We start from the raw sequence: 24,677 nt of genomic DNA, 5'->3' as shown, positions 1-24,677 counted from the left end.
AGATACTTAAAAGACCTTTCCAGCAGTTGGGTATGAGCTAGTTCATTATGTTTTTGACAGAGAAAAAGTTACTGAACTTAGATATGAGAAAATCAAAGTCTGTGGAGCAGTCATTTCTGTGCAAAACCCATACTTTGAAGATGCTATACCCAAGGGAATTTGGAAAACTGTAATGAAATCTGTAGGTAAGGGCTTGGAGAAAAGCTTAGTTTAAAACAGAGTCACAGGCCAGGGAAACAAGCCAAATGGATGTAAGATCCATCCTCAGAATCACAGATGTCCTGGAGAACTTGATGGAAAAATCAGGGGAGTGGTCTTGGACATGTTATATTTTGATGGTATCTAAGCACAATTAGATCTGGGGGAGACTGGGTGAGATTTTAATTTAGATGGATCTTAAAGAGATAGGTCTGGAAAAGAGAAGTACGTATGTCCGAAGCACTTCTGTAGTTTAATGACTCCCTATTATTTTATCAGAATCAAGATCTTGTCTCTGACAGACCATTCCTGCTCAGAAGCAACTAACTCTTGTGCCTAATCCCACTGAAATCAAGACAAGAGTGACAGAAAATCGTCTTTAGAAATGCAAGTCAGTTTGAAATGTCACTTGCTTGTGCAAAGTACGTAAGGGATCAAACACAGAGTATGATGTACAGCTGTATTATGTGCTCTCTCAGTGAAACAGCTCCGGGTGTTTCTACGCATGTGAAGTGGAAATTGTTACTGATTTGTCAGTCCCAGTGAAATCTTGTCTTCTATCATTTTTATTTACATATTTAAACAGATGTAGTCACTGATATAGTAGCTCACAGCACCTTTGTATCTGAGTATTACACTCTAATTCAATGGTGCTCACCAAGGATTAAGGTGCTGTTCCACCATAAGTCAGGGCATTGGCAACTAGCCCTAGATTGTCAAATGCTGTTTAAAGATGCAAGTGTGAAATCAATTATGTTTTCAGAAAACTAGGAATAATTGCAAATATGTTAATAATATGTTTACAAACTATAATACTGGTCTAAACAACATGAAGGCTGTGTCTGCTCACTGGATTTTGTTGTGTTGTTTTTTTTTTCTCTTCTCAACGTTCATTTCTTAAGAAAATTGGCTAAAAAGCGGAAAGAGACATTGAGTAGTACACGGCAGGAAATGACAGTGATGGTGAATTCAATGGATAAAAGCTACACTGAGCAAGGCACCAACTGTGATGAAGCTTTCTCTTTCATGGACACGCACAATCTAAATGGGAGATGTAAGTCTTTTCTTTTCTTTTTCTTTTTCTTTTTCTTTTTCTTTTTTTTTTTTTTTTTTGAAGGTGGAAGAAAGGTGCAAATGGTTTTTAAAATATTCCTCATTACTCAGTCATGGAAAATCCATGGAACCCAGACTCTCCTACTGTGCAACACATTACAGTGTGTATTCGAGTGAGCAAGACAGTCAGACATCAAGAATAGACTTCTTTAAAAATAATAAGGATAATTGAGCTTTTTTTTGTCCATCCTTTTCTTCTGCAGAAGAGCAAAGACATTACTGAAACAGCTGTAGTTTTACCTTTCTCCAATTTCTATTATGTTAAAAATGTTATATCCCTCATGCTGTCCCATGTCCTTCAACTGCTATCCCTGCTCATTTTTTTTTTTTGTAGGCAAAATTTATTTTTGAATGTCATAACTTAATAATGGTGATCCAATTGTCTTATTATTTCCAATTCTAGATGATGCTCTTTCTGTTGCTTGTGCAAAGGAAGAACACAGCTGAATTATCCGCTCTGCAATTTCATAAGAGATTGTTGAAAATTCTGCGTCTTCTTGGATCTACCCTGAAAATAAATAGAATTTGGGATATATTTTTTTCTCCATTAAAATTTTAGTCAAGGACTTGCACCTGTCTGGAGGTTAGCAATGACCAAAGACAGGGACTGCATTAGTTTTTTACAGCTGTTAAAAAGAATAGAAAAAGAATGACTACGTTCAAAAAACATTATATTTTTTGTAGCACAAAACATTCTATTTTTTGTAGTTCTTAAGGAATCTCGTTTTTTTCTTATATACCAATGTTTTTTAACATCTTCAGAATTTATCAAAGATTGAGTTTTGTTTCAAGTACTGACAGTATGTGAGGCCCAACTCCCACTCTTTAATAATAAGCTTAAGAACTTACCTTTGACAAGCTCAGTTGTACAAACACTCTGTGAGGTTTATACAGTGAGACTTCTCTCAGCAGCATTAGGCTCAGAATTTGCAATGTTAATTTGCATTTGTGTTACTTTTGAAATTGCTTTGAAAATATCTTTCAAAAATCTGGCTTGCCATTCTGGTGAGACTATTCCATTGCAGTTAATGAGATCTCTTACTTTTGTGAAGAGATCAAGAGGTTTGACTTCATCTTCTGCCCTCATGGTGTAGTCTTTTAATGGTGTTATTGAATGGTCACAATAACCAAAGAGGCTTCAATGAGTTCCTGTGACTACATCCTCTCTTCATGTGAACAAACTTAAATCAATTTGACATTCTTGGCATGTCAAATATTTTACACCAATTGAGGGCTAGAACCTCAAATTCAGACTTTCCATAATAAATGTGGTCACCAGAAGAATTGGCTTGACAGTCTTTAGGAAAAAAAATTGTGTAAGACCTTGTTCTCAAGAGATTTAAGGCATTCTTGCTTCCTATAAAAGTTTATTAACCTGGCTGCATTCTGTATCTAGACAGTTTTATTAGCTGCAGCAACCCTGACATCAGCTAGTCTCTACATCCACACCCAAAAGGAATAGCACTCTGTCCTTTCTGTCCAGTGACTCAGGAGACATAATCAAAGGAAAGCAGACTCAGATTCACTTTTAGGATAAATGATACCATCTGGCATCATTTAAACCAGTTTCCATATAACTCCTTCTTAATAAGGGGTGGCAACTGTATGCCCTAGAAGATCAACAGAAAAAAAAAAAAAGGCAGATCAAAGCTAGCAGGAGTAATCTCACTGCTTCTCATCCAGCAGATTCTGTCTTCCTTAATTCTGCTTGTTTCCCAAATTCCTGTTAGTCTGCTTATATTCTTATCCAGAATAAACTTACATTCATTGATCTGTGTGAATATCATCAAGCAAACCTACCACAACTAAGGTTGAGTTTGAAAAAGCTTTGCTTAAAAGCCTTTAATGAGTTTTTGGGTGAACATTTCACCCAAAGATAAGGTTAATTCTCTCTGTGCTTACAATATCTGTGCTTACAATAGTAATTCATGTGATCTATGTATAACAGGGAATTAACTGAATTTAATTTGTTTCATTGTGTTTTGCTTTTATAACTGTTTAAATCATTAAATACCAATGCCAGCATTGGTGTATGTATCACAGCCTGAAAACCATTGTTAAGCAGAGTGATATTCAGGGCATAATAGTATCTGTGTACACATTATCCACCTGTCTCAACAAATTGAAAAACAATAGAGGAAAAAGGAACTACAGTAGAGTATTTGCATACAGTATTTACTGTATTATTAGGTAAACTTACTAATGATCAAAGCTTCTGTCAAAAGCACCTGTTGTCACCATGATGTCTTTATTAAAGCACTGGTGTTTAGTCTAATCTTGTGATTCGAGAAGTGTATTTGTCATCCCTGATCAAAATGCTTTATCTGATTACATTTCTTTTTAGGGAATTGATCGAATTCAATGAGCCATTTTATTCACTAGACATAGCTGCTTTTCCCTAGGTCCTGATTCCAGTGCAACAAACACATCAGGACAGACCCTAAACCAAGTCAATCACACATTCCGTGTCACTCAGCTTAAATAGCCACATATCATTTTGCTGTCTCTAACTCGCTCTGTTTCTTTTTTCAGCTGTATCTTCACCATCTTCATTTACAATGAAAACTAACACATTGAGCACAACGGTGCCTAACTCTTATTACCCAGGTAACCAATTTTTTTTCTTGGTTTCAATTCTATGGAGACTTTTTCATAACAAAAGCATATGTAATTACATTATTATACTCCTTTCCATGGAAATTTAATAAATATTACATGTAACCAGTTGCTTACAGTAGCTTTCTGAAAGAAAACTCAGGAACATTTATCAATCATTTACTGTTCTCTCTCTTTTTACCTTTTCTGCATTGACCTGCTTATGATGTATGACAGATCCATTTGTGCCAACTGCAATTTTAGGTGAGAACATTTCCCTTTATCAAAGTTTATTGCTGAAGTAATTTAGAAAGTCACAGTTCTTGGGATACAGACAATAGTACTCAAAAACCTGTAGTTTTATGCTCAAGGGAGGGATGGTAGGCTTGTCTACACTGAGAGTACTAAAGACAGTTATCAGGCTTGATTTCTACTGTCATAGTGCAAGTCAGGGGAGAAAAAAGAGAAATAATTTTAACAAGTGGATTTGCGAGGAAATGTTTATGCATGTATTTGGAGTGACACAAAAGAATTTGATTATCGCAGCAATTGAAATACTTTCCCTCATTTTTTTTCCATTTTTTCTCAGAACTGAAGATGTAACTTCTTAAAAATAACATTTTGTTTCCTAATTAGGCTATTCATGATATAGAAAATCAGACAAAATACAGTTTTGGCCATCCCACCAGCTCATTTCTTCTCACAATGCCACAGTTTCTGACATGATTGTCAAAGAGAAGTTTCAGAGGAGAAATGGTATTTTGAACAGCTAAATGATAACATGACACAGTAACACAGTTTATTATGCATTAGGTGTCACAGGAATGAAATGAAATGGTAGAACTATAGGTTAAAAACATACAGTTAAAGTATACAGCATTTCCACTGGGAATTTAGAAAAACCTGCTGTTGCCCAATATCAGAAAGAAAGGGGTTTCTGCACAGTAATAAAACTGTAAACGTGAAGCACTATTGCATTTTCAGTGCTTAAGTAATTGACCACATTGTGTCTTGTATTTATTTACGCTTCCCATACTAACTTTAAACAAATTAGGGAGACATTTTAAAGTAATAAAGCAAAATACAGCAATGTGCTGTAGCAAGAACTCAAACTCCAGTGTTAAACCTCTCTATTTACTCCTTTTACTATGATTGATGTTTTTACAACAAGTATTTTTCCCTCTTCTCCTCTTTCTTCAAATTATTGAAAAAATATAAAACTAACAACTAACTCTAAACTAATTATTTTCTCTAAACCACAAGTTAAACAGGCTTAAGTAAAAGTAGAGTGAAGCATATAAGAGGTAAAAGTTTAGGAAGATGATTTTTGAAAACTTGTTGTTGTAAAAGAAGATTGAGCAAAGTGCATTTCAGTGTTTTAACTTTGAGAAGGAACCTGTGCATTTTTATACATTATGTAAATCTGGGAGAAGGTAATGGTAGTGACTGTAACAATGTAATAATCTGCATGCAAATGAAATTTGCAGTGCCTTTTAACTGCCTGAGACGTTAGATATTTTTGTGTGCTTTAGCATTCATTCAACGCTTCATCCAGTAGCTGTTCTGACCTTGTGGGTGGGCAGGGTAAAAAGTACTATTATCAGGAGAAAAACTTCGAGATTTCTTATCTGGATTATTACGTTTTAGTTAATATTTTCTCTGATTTTTTTTGTTGGTTTTTTTTTTTTTTTTGTTTGGTTTGGTTTGGTTTTGGTTTTCAATCCTTTGTCCTGTAGTAATGATGGTAAAAATATTTGTTAGCTTTTTTCCACAAGAAATAATCTCTAAGCAAGCAGTTCAGATAGCAAACACACACTGAAAAATACATATATATGTTTTTACTTATCCTAAATTTGTAAAATCTTGATTTAGCTTGATATATATTTTATGGTCTAATGCAGCAGCCTGCACTCAGAAAACCTTCCAGTTATTTCACTGTAGAAAATGAATATTTTGGTAACCTTACATGTTAAAAGTTTAGTACCCTTTTATGAGTGATGTCCTATTCAGGCATGGTTTATCTCCCAAAAGGTGTTTATAACTGTTTGTATAGGGATACTATTTTATCTCAGGTAAATCAAATCAGCTATGATTGAGTCAGTTGAGGAATATAGCTATTAACTAAAGTGATGGGTTTCTACTGCAGCTAATACCTGCTGTTGCTGTTTTTTAGGCTGTAGGGTCAAGCATGTAGTTAGAATTAAATAAACTTTTCAATGTGACCTCCTTGGAAGGGTACAGGTCTGATGAATGGCTGAATTCAGTTTTCAAAGCCAGAAACTGCTAGGAAGTCCACAACACACTTGCCATTTCCAAATTTCTGTATAGCAAGATCTTTGTATTATTCATGCGTATTATAAACTTCACCAATTAAAAACATAAACTGAAATGTTAATAATTAATGGTAAACTCCATAACTGGTGCAGAGGGCGACAATCTTACTTCTCAGTTTCAGATATCAGGAAAATCTCATACGCTTGAGGAAAAACTTCCATGCTTATCCTAATAACCTAAGTGAAAGTTTGAGAGCTCAATAAAAGCTTTACATAATAACCATTAAATTTATAGTTGGTGTAGGTCATAAGTGTAGGTCACGTTTGTCAAGTGCCAGTCATATGTATTTCTGAAAATGGAGAAATAAGAGTGCCATCTCAGAGAACATACTGGGTTGAGTTTGCCTTCAATGCCATAAGTTCATACAACTGGTAAATAAATATAAGTTGTATTAAAAGTTGTTCAAGTGTTGTACAACTGTATGGGAATCAGTAAGTGGAAAGTAGACAAACTGCAATTGTAGATGTAGTTAAGATGGAGACTCTTCCAATTCCATACGAGCACTGCAATCTGGAAGAGCTCACCCTTTGAAAAAGAGTGAAAATGCTGAAAAGTTCATGCTACAGTGCTCAAAAACAAACCAAAAAACTAGGGCTTCATAATGTACCATAAAAAAAAAAAAACTAAAAAATTGCTCCCAAAGAAAGCAAACAGAATTAATGCAGCTATAAGAGATAAAGAAGTCAAGAGAGGAAAATTAGTCTAAACAAAGGAGCTCATGGGAAAGAAATTCATAAGGATTAAACTGCTGCTTTCATAGGACAAGCCCCTACTGTCTGGTAACTTTGTCTTAATCATAGTTACTAAAAGTTTGTGTTAGAGCTTCTCTAGTTTGAGGGGACAAAAAAAAAAAAAAAAGAAAAAGAAAAAAGGCAAACTAACTTTCTAACCTGCTTCTAAAATAGAAATAAGCCACTCAAAAATCATGACCAGCTTATCAACTTCCTACACTCTTTCTGTCTTTTGTGTCTTAGCCGCCTTGTAGTTTTCAGGTGCCATTTCAACAGCAACATACTGTACCTACACTTGTATACCACGTTCCATGCCATGCATCCCAAGGTGCTTTGCAGTACAATTTTATCACACATTAGACAAAAGTTGGCAAATTTTATGACTAAATGATGAATCTGTTTTCCTCTGGATTGGATCAGGTTAGCAAACAAGCAGGAAAAGTAGTGAAATACACATACTCATACCCATAAATTGTTCTCTATTATTTTTGGTTTAGATTTAAATGCACAGTTCATACTGACTGTATGCTTACTGAGGACCAGATTTCATACATCTTGGTATAAGTATCAATTGACAGACCCTGAAATCATTCTTGAAATATGAGCTTTGTGGCTTTAACATCTATTTCCAGTTGTATAACTAAGACCAGAATCTCACCTTGAATGAGATGTGGTAGTATTTTTGGTATGCATAAGAGAATCTGGGATCTTTTCATACAGAAAATATGAGGAACTTTCTGTTATAATTTATTTAACTTTTGAATGTGAAAATATTTTTAGTGCTTCCTTTTCATATGTTATTTTTTACATTTTTTTAAAATAAATATATTATTTTTGTAAACCCCTTGTTTTGGTTAGTATGCTGCCATTGAGGAGTAGTTTGGCAAAGTCGAAGCACTACATTTACAATTTCATTTAAAAATCAAAAACTCTTTGAGATACGCAAAACTATTATTTGGGTAAAAAGTTTGATGATAATTTGACCTCAGAATTTGGGTTGGTTTTTTTCTCTTGTCAAGTCTGAACTAATCTTAAGAACTCCATCTAAATAGGAAGAAATTGATACTGCTTCCTTAGGTAGCGTGCACTTTCACATCTGTCCATTTATTGCTAAGTATAAGTTTTGATCTCAGTTACATCTGTGTGAATTGACTCACAGTAAGATACCTTGGTATCAGTACAGTTGATATGTACAGTGAAATGGAGATCAAAATCTGATTCATTTAGGAAATCACACTGTAAAGACTAAATTACAAACATAAAATTACCTGTAACTATTAATGTAGTACTGTTGCTTATGCCCTGTTTCCTTTTTCTCCTCCTCTTTTTTTCTCCTGATATGTATCTTCTTAAAAGTGCCAATCAATGGTAAGTTGCCCACTTGCCCCACGGAAGAGATGTGGAGGGTTGGGAGAGTACATGTCTCATAAAAATTTTAACCAACCCACTGGGTTCTCTTGTTTGTTGGCCTGCATGTCAGTTGGCATATAACATTTCATGCCTAATGTGATGGCTCATGATATACCGTGGTCCTAAAGCATGTTCAGCAGCCAGTCAAGACATTTTCCCTGATACGATGATCCTTTGCATTTGTCCTCTTGTAGTTTGTCTCCAAATGTTGTATCAGATCTACATTTCCATTGCAGTCCTAGCTTGATGAAACCATAAGCCATTTTGTGCATCTTTTTATTTTGCTCACTCCAAACATTTGCTCTAAATTTGCAGTTTAAAATATTGCAGTTAACTAATCTAAGACTACAAGTCCTCTTCTGTTCTGTAGGACTTGTTGAAGTTTCAGAATGAAACTTCTTCGCAGCTTAGAACCAAATGCCTAATCTAAAACTCATTTATGATCAGCTAGCATTATTTAAAGCAATATTATAGTTCGGACTGCTCTGCAATGCTTCCATTGTAGAATCATGGAATTTGCCTCATTCCAATCAGTCTTGCAATTTCCCTGTGTAAACTGCTCCATGGATTTACTGTTCTTCTGGCATATAGCCTTCACAGACAGAAGCAATGTTGATGGTGTCAGATTTCTGCCATTCCTCTAGAAATCTGTGTAATTTGTATTTTTGTTAATAAGTGAAAATGAGCCAGTACATTATGAGATACTCTTTTCCTAGATGAAACCCATACGATGGTCAGTGACACAAGCAGCCTGGTTCAATCCCATACCTACAAGAAGCGAGATCCTGTGGATGTTCCTTACCAGACCGGACAGCTTCATCCAGCCATCCGTGTAGCTGACTTGCTACAGCACATCACCCAAATGAAGTGTGCAGAAGGCTATGGATTTAAAGAGGAGTATGAAGTAAGTGTCAGGTCTAATGATCTGATTATTATGTCTTCTGCACTGTCGGCTTTATCTGTCTGGTACCTGTACCACTGAACAGGTGAGAAATAATTACTCAACCCAGAACAGGAGAACAGGAGAAATAATTACTCAATCCAGTAAGCCAGCTGCCGTGTGAGGGAAGATATTGAATGGAAAGAATCACGTCTACAGTGAGCAAAGTTTCTGGTAGAAACAAGGCAGGGTGAGGAGTGAGAAGTAAAACCTTTCTTGGAAATCTCTGCCTAATTCTAATTGCCTAAAGGTGTATATTGAAAAAACAGGCCCATTAGTTTTCTCCTGAAACTTGCCATATTTTTTCTTCTGCTACTCTCTAATCACAGTTGCTCTGTGATAGTTTGGATATCAAGTTCTACAAGCAGTATTTCTCACAGTATGTGAGAATGTACATGATATAATGTACATGATGTATATGATGAATGGTATTCATCATGGTGAGGAAGTACGTAAATATTCAGAGAATATTCACAGTGCTATAAAGTGTATTGTGTGCTTCTGTGCTTCCTGAACCTTTTCTCACTGTCTGGAGAACCCAGAATCTCTAATCCTCATTATTTTTCATATGAACTTATGGCTTCTCTTTGTGTAGGTTTTGTTTGTTTGTTTTGTTTTGTGTTTTTTATTATTATTATTTTTTATTCAGCTCCTGTTTCTTCATTTCATGCTACAGTGACCTGTTCCTCCCTGTTACCATCTGTGTTTTAAATGTCATGAACACTACATCCTGGCAAAGACTGTAGGAATACAACATCATTGCACTGCAGATCCTGTCTTACTTGTGAGATGAGTCAGTTTGTATAGGAAAAAGGCAAAACACAAGCAGACGTTGCTGTCCTGCCCAAAATTATGGGTAATAGACCTGCCTTCAAAAGTTTAGTGATGTTGAAGAGTCTCAAGAGCATACCACTCCACATCCAAATCACATAGCAGATTGGGTAGATAATGACAGGACACAGTCTTAAACTCAAAGAGGACAGGTTTAGATTAGACATTAGGAAGAAATTCTTCACTCAGAGGCTGGTGAGGCACTGGCACAGGCTGCCCAGAGAAGTTGTGGATGCCCCATCCCTGGAGGTGTTCAAGGCCAGGTTGGATGGGGCCTTGGCCTGCCTGATCTAGTGGGTGGCATCCCTGCCCACGGCAGGGGGGTTGGAACCAGGTGATCTTTAAGGTCCCTTCCAACCCAAACCATTCTGTGCTTCTGTGATCTCAGCCTGGGTTCCTTGTCTAATGTGAGTGTGGTTTTGAGACCTTTTGAAATCTGCCAGGTCTTAATTTTAATTGCTAGAACATAAAAATGAATGTCATTATTCCACTTTTCTCTGTCTTTTAGCTCAGAGCTTAAGGGTTTTATTCATGTAAATGGTTTTCATATACATGAATAGGATAGAATGGTTATAGTGAGTAGTGTTTCTCCTAAGGTTACGGTTCAGTAGATTTGAACCCAAATAACAAGTAGCAGAAAAATATTACTTCACAGAGGAAAAATACGTAAGATTGATCCACAGGGTTGGACTACATATCATGAAAATTGTCATAGGAATGTGTGAGAATTTGTGAAACAGTTTTTCATTGCTCAGGCACGAAGTTGCACTCCATAAGAACTTGTAGAGTCTGATCTGTAGGCATATTTGAAGCTGTCACCTCAAAACATTCTGATAACTTTTAATACTTTATATGGATTGTGATCTAAGATGATATCGTCAGTCTAAAAAATAATGATAACTGTTCCCTGTGCTGTGGTCCAGGAAAGGAATAGTGACCACCAGCAGCCCACCTCCATGTTCAAGTAGTGTTCATTTGTCTATGGAGGGACTTGTCCAAATTGCACTGCATCTCCAGTACACAGTCCTAAATTTTCTTTCCTTGGAAACTAGGATGTGAGAAATCAGAGGAACAGGTGTAAATGGCTCTTGCTGTGATGTGACAATGGCATAGCCAGCGAGAAGCAGAGTGATACAGATGTGATTTTAACTCTGTCTTCTCAAAGGAGAAGACAGGAAAAAAGATCCCTTCTCATTCTTTCATCTGATAGAAAGAGAAGGGAGTAGGACAACCAGTAGAAGTCATTTAAATTACTTCCACCCTGCAAGGGAAGCAACATTTTCTGTTTTGGGCATGCACAGATATGCACTGCCCTAGAGACTCAAGATACCATGCTGAAGTTTTGAAGGCAGTTTTGAAGCCATCATTACTAATACATTGCTGAGTTTTTACAAGTGTACATATTGCTTCCTCTTTGCAAGAAAAGTTTTTTTGGTGGTTTGTTGTGCATTGTCATGCCAACTTCATGTTATAAAAACTGCTTAAATATGTAATCGTTTAAATTGATGTTTGTAGTATTATACTTTCAAAGCCCATGCTTCAGGCCCTTTCCAAAGTCACTTATGACAATTTTTTTCCTCTCGAATGTAGAAAACAATTAATTCCCAGAAGGAGCTAATCACTTGTCAACTTTCATTTGTGCTGCTGACTTAAACAAGTTTGTTCCTTTGAGTTTTTTATGACACTGTTATTTAAAAATGGTAGAATTGAAAATTCTTGTCTTTGGAAAAGATTTGCTCATCAGCCAAAGCCTTTTATATCAGCATTAAGCCTAGAGGAAAGCTACAATTAATTTCTTTAAAAAAGAAGACTAAAATGGAATTTATAATGCAACCAATGACATGGCTTTTTAAAATAGCGGATCAAATGATGCTACAGAGAAACAGTTTCCAGGAAAATCACTTAATTTTGAGCTTATCAAGCTGAGGAATGTCATCCCATTACAGACAGTAGGTATAGTCATGACTAATGACAGTAGCTGCAATACATTAGGGTGCAGTGTGTTAGTAGAGGAAGGGGGACTTAAAATATTGCAGCTGCATCTGAAAAAGTCTGCTTTGTATAGGGAAATCATTTATAATGAGTGAGCCATAACAAGCTGAATATTTGAGGGTTTTGTCCACTAGACTACTGCAATATTGCTTTTATTCCTCCATATGCAGTGGAAAACTGCCCAGATGTTCTAGCACTGCTGAGTTTGAGAATCTCTTTGTTTTTGCTGCTGTCAGACTGATACTGTCCTCTTTACAAGGTTGAACTAGTCAACAGAAGAACTTTTTCCTTACAAATTATCAGAAGGATAACTGTCCAGGTGAAAAGGAAGAAACAGTTTGGCAGGGGATTTGTTTTGAATGAAGTCTCATAGATGATTTTTGCTCTAACAAGACAGCAGGATTATATAGTCTCAGCAGGGAAAGGGTTTGAATCAGGAAAAATTCATACAGGATTCATTCTGAAAATAAAACTGTTGAACTGATCAGAAAGTGAAGTAGCACACTACCCACTAGCAGCACTTCAGAGGAGTGAAAGGATACGCTGAACTCAGTGTCATGCATAGTTATAAGTGCTTTAAAATAAAACTTCATAATTAGGACCACAGTTCACAATAATTAGGGCAATAGTTCACCATCTAAGCACATCTATGTAGTTTTAAGTCCTGTTAGCTTCATAGGTGAGTTTTTGGAGTAACATAACAGACAAAGGAAAAAGGTTGAAAATTCATCTTTAGGCGATGGCAGGCTGGTACTTAATCAGTCTCTGCTCAACTCTGCAATATGATTGCCCACTTGAGATGCAGAGTACCCTTAGGTCCCAGTGTACAGAGAGGCTCGAGAGAACACAGCACTTGGCAGAATGGTGCCCTTTTGTTCTCCTTCTGGAAGGAGCTGAGATACTTTGGCTCTCAGCACTGAAAAGGTTGTGCTTGAATATTAGTAGCGAAGCATCCCACAGCCCGGTCCTGCTCCTGCTGTGGCATGTGTGGAGATTCCTGTTCCCTATAGCAGGATCAGGCCCTGAACCGAGGCCTCAGCAGCACATCGGTAACAAGTACACCACCCATTTTCCCATGTGTTTCTCAGGTGTGGAAATAGCATGGACACACTTCTGTCAGCTGTGGACTCAAATGCAGGCCTTCATTTTTGGCCTGGTGGAGTGTGAATGATTGAAAGGGATTGCACAGAAACCCTTAAACTCTGGGAAATTTCCACACAGCTCATCTACAGTAGATCTTTAAAATCCTTTCTAACCCCTGCCAGACCCTTTAGAAAGGAAAGGTTTTGGCTTAGCTCCAGCAATGTTAGATTGACAGAGTAACATTGTCCTGATTTCAACGCCTCCCCCCACTAATTGTGCATTATTTTAGCTGCTCGCCACTTCTAGAGCATGAAAGCTTTTACTCATCATGGAGTAAACACTTTCCTTATCTCCTTTATGCGTTACAGAAACAAAACAAATAGGAAAGGAGGATGAAAGTGGTCTCTACAGTTGATTGCTTTTTTTGTCCTTACACCTGCTGCCTGTTTAGACTTTGTAGTTTCACAGGGCTTTACACTGTATCATTCAGAAAGACAGGTATCTGTCAAAAGGCCTTAAATACATTGCTGCAAGAAGTGAATTCAACTCCTTCCTAAGCAGTTGGAGTAGGCTACGGGAGGCCAGCAGAGCTTAGCACAGCTAGGGTAGAAACAGAGACATTCATTCAAACTTATTGTTTTAAATAAGATTTATTTTAAAACCTATTTTTGAATCTTTCAATCATCAAAAAAAAAAATTGTGCCTATTCAGTGTAAATTGGTTCTTTGCCAAATTAAGCTCTGTTGACATAAGACAGTCTCAAATCGATTTCGGAGTGTCCACACAAGAGCTTGGACTGGTTTAGCTGAATTGATTTAAAAACACACCTTTAATTAAACCAGTGCAACTTTGTGTAGATAAAGCCTTGCAAAATCAATTCCACATTATGTTCCATGACAGGGACTTCTGAGCTTCCATTATGTCAAAAACAGAGGTTCCTTTGAAAAGCCAGGATTTGCAAAGGGTATCCTTCTCAGATCAGCCTCACTTACTGTCACTAACAGCACTGTGTCGATAACAGAGTTTAAAAAAGGCTCCTCCGTGTAGCTTTAACCTTAAAGCCTTTACCCCCACTGTCTCTCTCCTTCCTTCTCTTCCCTTCCTGTCACACGTTTCCTTTCACAAAGTTTTGTGGCAGTTCAGCTGTTTCAGTGAAGAAACAATTTTATACTGGTATCATTAAACCCGTACTGTTCTGAATTTGGTGGAGTTATACGCTGTCAAAATATACTGTACTGATCATGCCCCTTTTATGCTGCATGGTCTCCATTCCAAGGGGTTGCATCAATGTAACTATATTAATCTCTAAATCACTGCAGTTAGACAGATGGATACCTATGTGGATACAGGCTCAGAGGGCCTATCAAGGTCAGGAACATGAAATATATAATCTAATGTATGTAAAACAATTCATTTTCTTTTAGCACTTCTTAACACCTATTATAGATCGGTAGCAGTATTTTAAAACAGGTTACCTGGTAATGGTCACTGTTCAGTTATACCTTGGGGGATTGTGGTCAAAGGTGATCACAAAAAATGGATAATTGAAGAGGATTTGGAGGTGAGTGTTGAGAATAATGGACGGTATGAAAGAAATCCTGTCTTCATAGCAACATATTCATTGAAATGGAACTTCAAAAGATGCACAGGTAGATGTGCTGACTGTCAATAAAAACAAAGAGTTTTTCACTCAGTGTGCTGCTGGTCAGTGAAATATCTGGAATAGTAAAAAAACAGCCTTAAAAACAGGAAACAAAACAAGAAAAAAAATCTCTAAAAACAGCATAAATCTTGGGGTTTGGGAGCAGAAAATATTGCAGGCAAGTTTTTCATGAAGGAAGTTTACCCCATAGTTACCCACTTAAGATTTTGCTTTCTCTAGACCACTGTTAGATAAATGTCTGACATAAGACAGAAACCTGATAGTTTCCTTTTTTTTTCTGTCATGCAAACGCACAGCAGACTTGAATCCTGTCACCCCAACCCATTGCTCTGCTGCTTTTCTTTCTTTCTTCTTGTTTCCAGCTGGAAGACAAATGCCATGCCACATGAAACTTATAAGTCCTTTGCTCTGGGGTCCCTGTTCAGAAATCTTGGGAATAGTAGGAGAAATAAGTGTTTTGCTGATGTTAGGTTGGTATCACTACTGGGAGAACCCAGTTGGTGCTGTTTGTTCCATGTTCATTCATTGCGCCTGCAACTGGCCTGTCTCTCCTCCAACCTGTACATTTTTATCATGCCTTTTCCCTGATTTTATCTGATATTTTGCAGCACCAGCTGAGGCGGTCAATACCAAAATCAGTGCAGGTTATTTTCTATCCCGCAAGACACAAAGTACAAAGAATGCAAAAAGGCTCTGGAACATTGGGTGGGAATGGGGGCATTAGTACACATTACAAATACAGGAAGGACATCATCTGTGTCCTTCAGAAATGGGAGAAAGGTAACTGTTAGTTTCTCTTTCCTTTGTCTTTCTGTTTTTGTAATAATGAGAAAAGTCATCAGAAACTGGAAACCTGATAGAAATCAAAACATAAGTAAAATAGTGGGAATTTGTTCTGTGAAAATGGTGCGGAAAATTGTTGGATATACTCATCTGTAGTGATAATTACTATTATTTTTTGTGAAATCTCATCTGTTTAGATGGGGCTGAGAACAATCACCTGAATGCCCCGTGACATCTTTAATACCAGGAAGCTGCAGTGGTCTGATTATAGGCGATATAAGTAATCTCTCCCATGCACAATGAAGGATAACCATGGCTTATGGTGATACAAAGGTTTTTATGTAAGATAGCTATTCTTTTATCAAAGGACTGTGTTCAGAACACCCTAGTTTTTTTCAGGTTGTCACAGAATCATCAGCAGCCTTCTATGAATCTCAGATAACTTGTTCCTGCATGGGTTCCAGGCTCGTGGACCTTGGAAGCCTTGGCACTAAAGAGATCATATATAGGGATGTCAAAAGCAATAGTAAAACCAAGCAGGCACCATGTCCATAAAACATGTTTTGGTTTGGAAATACTAAGGTACTTCAGATCAATACCAAACTGTTGAAATAATGTCATCCCAAACCAGAAGCAACATTTGCTAATAAATAACTCGCATAGTTAGTGACTCAGCTTCCCAGTGCATGCAGTAGTCCTTTAATTCTTTAATAAATGTCACAGCAGACAAGGTAGCTTCAGTTGTTTATCTGCAGGAATCAACTGATAACAATTTTAGCCAGATGGCAGTTGATAAGAGTTTGTTTGTTTGTTTGTTTCAGTTCAGAGACACTTTCATTTTGCTAAATATGTCAGTTTCTAAGCCAGTTTTATGTGATTCTGAATCTATCCTTAGTAGCTGTGAATTTCTGCTTTTTAACAGATTTTGAATGTATGAAAAGTGCCCTCACAGTACTTAGTGTCATTCACATGGCACTGCCTTCCTGCCGTGTGCTGCAGCATGGCTCACTGCACAGTGATCAAGGTGTCTCAGGAGTTTCTAAATCTCTCTTTTCTCCCACTCTTCCTAAATGCCTTCTCCTACAGTTTAAATAGATGTGCACTTATATGCGGAAGCAGCTTTCTGGTTTGTTTTTGTTTAAGCAGGCTTAATTAGAATTTATTCTTACCACAGATTATAGATTTAGGCAGGTCGTGGCTTCATTACAAAGGCTTTGGGGTTTCATCTGTTTGAATAATAAAATTGCAGAGGAGTATATACTAGAATGCTTCCATATCCTTAGGATTACTTTCAGTGCCGTGTAGGCGGCTGTTTGCTCATGCTGTGACATGGCTGGTTTTTGGTAATGATTACTCTGTGAGTTACTTGGGTGTGGACCTCTGGTTTTCCTCTCCTTAGTAGCCCGAACACTGAACTGTACTATATGATCTTAGGCAGCCAAGACGCCTAACAAGAACAAGGATGCCTAATTCATCCCAGTGTTTTTCTCTGTGTGGTTCTACCAGAGTCTTGTATGTAAAGTAAAGTTTAGGATGTGTCCTAAGAAAAGTCTATGAGCTTTTAAGTACATCTTTCATAACGATTGCATCCCTTTAGGCAATGACAGTTAAAACAAGGCACTAGTAACTGAACGCAACTTGTTTTTATGTAGGAGCTCTGGCAGCTATTTTAATAGCAGTCTCTGCCCCTGCTGAGTCTAGTGGTCCTGTTGCATGTGGTGGTAATCACATTATGAATGAATACAAACACTATCGATAAAAAACAGGCTGTAACCTGTCAATGTCATGGTCCTGAAGATGTCCTGGGACTCTTGTCCATGTTTGGGTGTTTAGCAGACATTCCTTTCATATGTCAGCATAACTGGCCTCGACATCAAAAAGTGATTCAAAGCATGATAAACACCGCTGATGCTATTCCTGATCTATAATGGGTGAGTCTACTTAAGTATTTAAAATGCAACCATTTTACTTGTTGCATGCAGTTTTGTGGATGTTCCTCATGTCCTTTATTATCACACAGCAATAAACTTTAAATCTAGGTTAGAACGATTTTTTTATTGTTTTTGTTTGCTTTTTAGTAGTTTTTTCCCCATCTTCAGTCCAGTTGCCACAGCAGTCTTTCAAAATTTACTTTACTTTTGCACCCCTTTTTCCTGACCTTTGACTCCCTCATTAGGATCCTATATTCTCTGCAGGCATTGCAAGATATTGCTCAATTTCTTCTGGAAAGATTTGTAGGCATGTGTAATGCCAAATTGGAGCAATAAAAGAAATGGCTTCCAAGTTTTGCTGACTGTTGTCAACTTGGCAGCAAGCAGAACTTTTGAAATCCAGTATCCACATCTGATAACTCCAAGTAATTAACACAGGGGTTGTGCTTTTTTTTTTTTTTTAATGGAAAGAATCAACATTTTCCGTTGTGCTGTTTTCCTCATGTGTTTTGGATGTATGCAGATGCATATGTTTATTCTTTAATAACCCCAACGCTCGCACATCACTATTTTAGCATGTGAAATCTGTCACATCATTATTCTCCAGCCTGCCTCATCTTCTTCCCCTTTGGCAGCCACAGGTTGAGAAACTGTCCAGCTATACTAAGCAGACTTCTCAGAATATATTTTACTCTGGTTGTCTGTTAGGCAAGTCATTTTTGCTGCATGATCTTGATACTATGCTTTTGCTAGTATCAAATCTATGCTGTGTACCTTTTCAAATTAGGGTTCAGTTTCAGATTTAGCCAATCTATGCACCATTATGGGTTATTGAACACCACGGTAGGAAACTAAATGAGGGCACTGAACTTAATTTCACTCACAAGATGAGATTCCAGAGGGAAATCTGCAAGAGCAGCTCTAACACTCACAGCTCTAAGGTGATAGGTTAAACTTTCTAAATGCTTGTGACAAGTAGGATTCGAAAGAAAGAAAAGTTTATGAAACTATATGCTGTATATTGGCACCAGGCTGTCTTATTAATTATTCAGATAAGACATAGAATATTTGATCAGAATCTGTAATCCCTTCCTCAGTTAACATATTATTTACTTTTGAAAACTGCTGATGTACCATACTTTTCCCCACTGCACCTGCAAAAATGAATTGGTCCAATTTATGTGCACAGAATAATATATTGTGCTTTAATGTTCAAGATATTATTCATTATTTCCTACTCATATAAGCCTCCTTACCTCCTTCATATTTTATTAGTGCCCTTTAAAAAGACATAAAAAATGAGTCATGTAGTTATTCCATTTTAAATTATGCAAATGATGTTAAATGCAATTATAATCTATTCTTTATTAATTATAAATACACCCTATGTGTTTTCCATGGCTTGTATTTATTTGCTACAAATAATTACGCATTTTAGTCCATTGCTGGTTTCATGACCAGATCATTAGTATTGGCTGTTTGTAGTGAGAATAACACTTTTCAAATCAAGTTAGCATAATTTAGCTATTAGGAGTTTTAATTTAGCATCAGCTTATCCACAACATACCTAAAATATGCATAATTTTCTACAAGGCATTTGTTTTAAGTAAGTTGAAATAGCCATTATGAATTTTTCAAGAAATGAAAAATTGTATTCTTCTGTAGCCTATGGCTTGGTGTATCTTTTAAAGAAGTTTACTAACTAGAACAGAAGACTTTTTCTTATACTTTTGCTATAGTGCTTTAGCAATTGTTCTGTTAATGGAAGAGATGATCCTGCACTTCTCAGCAGGAATGATTTCTTTGTTACAACATACTTGATAGGCCCAGAAAATTCTGTAGGATTCATTAAGTACACTGAAATTGTGTCAGGCTGTAGGTGGGCATGGCACAGTGGGTTAGCAAGCCTCCTTTTTCCCCTCAGGTTTCTTGCCATCATCTCTGTCCAGCTCTTGCATGTCTCCTGAGAGGCTGAGAGGACCTGGCACGTCAGGCAGCCATGAGAAAGATGAGGTCAGGCAGAGAGAAAGATGAGGAAGGCTACTATGGAATAAAACTGGCCCCTGGGCCAAAGGTGGTGGGGAAACTGGAGCGTCTGTGGAAATAAGGCAGCTCAGGAGGAGGGCAGAAGGAAAAACAGGCTGGCTTTCGGGACTTGCTTAATACTGTCAGTGAGAGAACTCAGTATTTCTGAAATTATATGATGGTAGCATCTACCATGGAGAATTGTTGGAGTTAGTGGGTTTGCAGCTTGGTTCAGGACTGATGGAAATTCCTAATATTGACACTTCTTCACAAGACAGAAGCAGCAGGTTTAGACTTACAGCATGGTTGCAGTCCAAGGCAAGGGAGGACCGTAAGCATGAGCTTAGGTTCATTTAGTTTCAAACAGATGCAAAGGGCTGTTTAAAAGTTGCCTTTAGTATACATTCCTTCCTTCCTTCCTTATATTCCTTCCTTATATTTTACCATTCACTTAAATGGAAGCAACACCAGTGATGTCTTTTGTTTCCACAGGCATTGGGCACATAATCGCTTGGACACGTTCATGCAATAGTGACAAAGCTTGAATATCTGTCCACCAAGACAGTGCATTTTCTTCCCCTTAAGATCTTAAAAAGATTCACGATTGACAGCACTGTGCTTTGGTCTATGGAAAAGATATACAGTGTGTGTTTATGTAGGGTTACAGTGCATCTACCAGCTGAGGTCAGATATTATCCATCTAGCTTCCTAGTGCTTGCCTGTGCAATAATAACTGCTTTTCGCATGTAACAGAAAAGAAGCTCTTTTATCTATGAAGGAGATATCTGAGTCTCCACAAGACGGGCTATCTCCACTCTTACACCACGTGCCAAAGGGAGGCGAAGGAGTAAGGACCTTCCTTGATGCACAGGGTGGAACTGTTCAGAGGCAGGCACAGCCATGGATGTCTTTGCTAACAGAGGTAGCCTGCAGTGAAAGGGTTATAAAGTGTCCTCTTTTTAGTGAAATTATAGATTTTTTGTCTTTATCTTACCTAAACGCAGACTCAGGGTTTCCTTTCTGAATGCCTCCTAGTGCTTGCTCTGGGCTGGTAGAAGCTCAGTAAAGTGTTGGCTCCTGGAGTAAGCACAAAGTTTAAGCGTGTGATTAGTCTGGGCGACAGCAACAGGAATATTTTGCCTTTGATGCTTAAATACTTGGCTGTTATCACAGAGCTTAGAGTTTTGACATGAGAAAATATTACCATTCTGATCGTTTACAGTAAATAGCTACACATGAGCGATCTTTGTGGTTTTGCTTACCAAGAATGGTGACGAAGCAACAAAATTCTGGTATAGCACAGCAAATGTTGAAAAAGTAGGGTCAGATCCTGTATCTCCTGGTCAGGAAAGAATATTAAAAGCAGCCATCTCCAACCCCTTATGAATAATTAGGAAAGAAACAAGGCGACATAAATGGATGGGGAAGAGCTTGTAGCGCAAAGCTCTTTTTAGATTTGCGGATCTTCCAGGATCCTCTGAATCTAGGTAGCACTGTTAAGTTGAGACATATGCTTTGTAATCTTGAGAAAGACTGCACACAACTGTTACTCAGTCTATTGTGGTACCAGTGTTGGACTACCAAGTGCTGTCTGCCATTTTTTACTGCTAGAAGGGTTTAGTGTGGTGTCTGCATGAAAAGTATTTCAGCACATTATCCCCTGCATTAGGCTGTGATATCAGCTGAGATTTTGTTCACATAGCCTTGGTTTTTACCTGTGCCTGTGTCTGTTTGTCATTGGTGTCTCTGGTCAGTTGGGACAAATGACTACAGAAAAACTAAGTATTTCTGGTTTGTAGTTTTTCTCATTCACCCCCCATTCATACTTCAACTCCAGCTTTTATGCTCCGTGTAACACCGCCAGTACGCAGCTTTGTACGGTTGGCATAATAAACCAGGTAAGGAGTCTGTGAGTAAAGAAATCCTTAAAGTGGCACAGAGCCACTTTATCAGCTCCAATACCAAGTCTCTACCTTGTTTCCAGGATAGTGAAATATCACTCATTCCTGGCTGCTCTAATACCCCCTCTGGATATTCTGAGTTGTGCCAGAGATCAGTGTTACTTCTGCAATGCCAACAACTATTATTCATTATTTCTTATAATACAGGAAATCAGGAGCACCCAACAACGCTATTAAGCAGCAGGTTTGAAGTGAACAAAAGGAAATATTTTTCACACAGCACATAATTACATCGTGGAGCTCATTGCCTCAAGATGCTGTGAAGCCAGAATTATAAATGGGTTCAAAAATGGGCTAGACAAATTCATTATTAAACACAATGGCTGTGTGCAGTCTCTGGCTGAGGAAGAGATTGCTCAGGAAAGCCATTGATTGCTAGAAGCTAAGAGGGTATGGTGGAGAAAGACTGACTATTTGCTCTATTCTTCATACTTTTTTGTAAACATCTGCTACTATTCACAGAAAAAATAATGGCATGTGTGGACCTGTAGTTTGACCTAGTGTGGCTGTTAACACACATAAAGAAGAAGACATAGACACAGAAGAATGCTTCTGTATAAACAAAGCAAACAATATGTTGTGAAATTGTTATTTATTTATTTTTTAACATACCGGTAGTCAATTTTATATCCCTAACATCACTATAATTTAGAAAGAACATAACGACTTCTCTAAGCTAGCTTGCATGCCCTGTGTTTTTTAGTTCTTCACTTCAGCAGCTGTTCTGACCCACTGTCTTGCTATTGGACTGTGAAATGTAGGATGATGGCACTGTAAAGGAAAAGAGGGGGGGAGAAAAAGAAATTCAGTTGTAAAATGGTTTTTATTTAAAATGCATGTAGCTGCTATGCTAAAGCCTAATCCTTGAGCCTTTATTCTGAGTAGTGCTTTATTTCACAAAGAACTTTGTTTACATTAATTAGGCCCTTTCAGCAAAGTGGTGTTCCTTACAGTGCACAGAGGTAGGGGAATTAAACTCCTAGTCTAGGCAATAAACCACTTCTTGCCTTTTGGAGAACAAATGGGGGACACTTACATGATTTTTGAAATTTAACAGACTGAGCTTCCAAACCACACAAAAGCATTTGCTTTCATTTTGCACTGGGACAAACATTTCAAATTTAAGCAGATTTGGTATCTTGCCGCTTTCCTAGTCGTTTCATACACATTTCAGTTTTACCACTGAGTTTTTCATTGTCTCTTCTTTTACAACATCACCAGCTTGAATTTTACGTTTTGATGGTTACATTGTGAATCAAGTCTATAGAACCGACAGTAGGTAGAACATACAAAAAGGTTTGAATCAAGGAAAAGTCATATAAATTGCTCATGCTTTTTATATGTTTAATTGTAGATCTTGTTAAAGATTGACATATTTTCCCCCTATTTGTCAGTTCTGTGCACAGCATTTGTGTTTATTTTGCTGATATTTACTATGCACCTGTATCTGTGCCACACAAAGAAAGCTAAGAAAGGCCATGTTATCTGCAGCATTTTGGGCTGCTATAAGGTTTAACTGTTTTGTGGATTGCTTTTTGTTTTCTGTGACTGGGGCTATTTATTTGGATTTTTTTTTTTTGAGACTTTTTTCAAAACTGTCATTATGCCATAAGTTGGTCTTTTGAGTTGCTAAGGTAGAAGGACAGCCTGGTTGGGGAGAAAATGTTTTTCCTGTTGATATACCTAGGAGTATGTTTTTGTTGAGCTCAACCGTGTGAGATTGCCTTAAAAATCTTGTAAGGGGTCTGGTTGTATCATGATAAAATAGCCATGTTCCAGGGGCCAAGAAATGACTGAAACAAGTAAACTTTTGTCTAGCGGCACACAGACACAGAGATCCACTTGTGCTTGCTCAGTGTTTACCCTCCTTCCCCAGAAGTGTTTCCTCCAATACTAGGAACCTTCCCCACAGATAAAACTTTACCTTCCACAACATCCCCTCCTATTTGTGGGAACTCCGCTGCTCACCTGCTGACTGCCGTAAGAGGGTAAGGTGAGCACATCTGTTGTCCCATAGCTATTGCAGGAATATTTGAAAGCACTGAGACAGTTACAGTGATCATTACACAATTACGAAGTACGCCACAATTTTTGTTTTTCCACACTTGGTCCAGCCCAGCCCTGCCCTGCTTCTCTCACCCATGGTCTGCCATTGCCACCTCTTTCTCCTGAGCACAGTAGGCAGGACAGCATGGGGAGGGACGTCCTCCCTAACACTGGGAACAGTGAGGAACACGAAGATGACTACGTCTGCTTTACTCCAGTCATCCAGCAGTACTCTTCTCTTTCCCCCAGAATGGCAGAGCTGATGGGGGGGCCAGGGTGTGGAAACTGATGTGCGAAGGAATTTTACTAGGGCAGGAAATTCTGCATGTCTGGGATTGAGGGAGAATAAGGTCATCTGTTGATGTGTCCTGTTTTCCCAGTTTTGCAGAATAACAAGTCCCAGAGTCCCTGGAAGCCTGACTGACTAATCTAGAAGTGTAACGGTAACATGATTTTTATGGTGTCACAAAAGGTTTGAATGGTGCTACCCACATGACTGCTTTAGAGTGGGGGAGCCACGTGTTGGAGTGCTCAAGGCAAGTAGTACAAGTACTTAAAAATAAGCAAAAAAGATAGCTTTCCTCTGTTATTTCCTTGGAAAAAAAGGGGGGAAAATACTATAGAAAGTACTGTTTTCAATGCCACTAATAGACACCATATCTTGAAAAGCTGGAAATGCATGTGCATAAAGCAATGAAGTACTCAGTTTGGCCCTACATAAACCACACAGTTCATCTGCAAAAATTTAGGTATCTTATAAAGGAAAACAGGAAAGTTACCTCACTTTGTGCCAAAACTCATTTCATTTGGTGTCAGATCAAGTATTGATATTTTAACTGATATGGCACGTTCAGATACCAGCTATCATCACTACGATAAAGTTGCTAAGAATGATAATTTCCATGCCCAATATGAAAAAGGCAAATCATGTTTATTCTGGGTGTTGTCTCACATATGCTTTTAAACATATCCTTATGGAACTAAGCCTCAGCTTACAGAGGTTGACTTGAGGCTAGGTAGGGAGCCAGAATGTGACATAGG

General features: G+C 37.8%; 1 protein-coding gene across 13 annotated transcripts in view; it reads left to right on the top strand.

The window, feature by feature from the left end:
• Window positions 1-24,677, top strand: part of PTPRM (protein tyrosine phosphatase receptor type M) — a 490,453-nt gene that overhangs the window by 385,775 nt on the left and 80,001 nt on the right. For 6 of the 13 annotated variants that reach the window (XM_066992787.1, XM_066992783.1, XM_066992788.1 and 3 more), the window contains 5 exons: window positions 1,101-1,252; window positions 3,844-3,918; window positions 4,144-4,170; window positions 8,328-8,339; window positions 9,098-9,285. In XM_066992787.1, the coding sequence (XP_066848888.1) occupies window positions 1,101-1,252; window positions 3,844-3,918; window positions 4,144-4,170; window positions 8,328-8,339; window positions 9,098-9,285 (454 nt within the window). The remainder of the gene's footprint in view (window positions 1-1,100; window positions 1,253-3,843; window positions 3,919-4,143; window positions 4,171-8,327; window positions 8,340-9,097; window positions 9,286-24,677) is intronic. The other 7 variants (XM_066992784.1, XM_066992786.1, XM_066992790.1 and 4 more) reach the window with 3 other exon arrangements.

Source organism: Anser cygnoides, chromosome 2 (assembly GCF_040182565.1).
Source record: "Anser cygnoides isolate HZ-2024a breed goose chromosome 2, Taihu_goose_T2T_genome, whole genome shotgun sequence".
In the NCBI taxonomy this organism is placed as follows: Eukaryota; Metazoa; Chordata; class Aves; order Anseriformes; family Anatidae; genus Anser; species Anser cygnoides.
The sequence above is the reverse complement of the archived record's forward strand: the minus strand, read 5'-3'. Positions and strand labels throughout refer to the sequence as shown.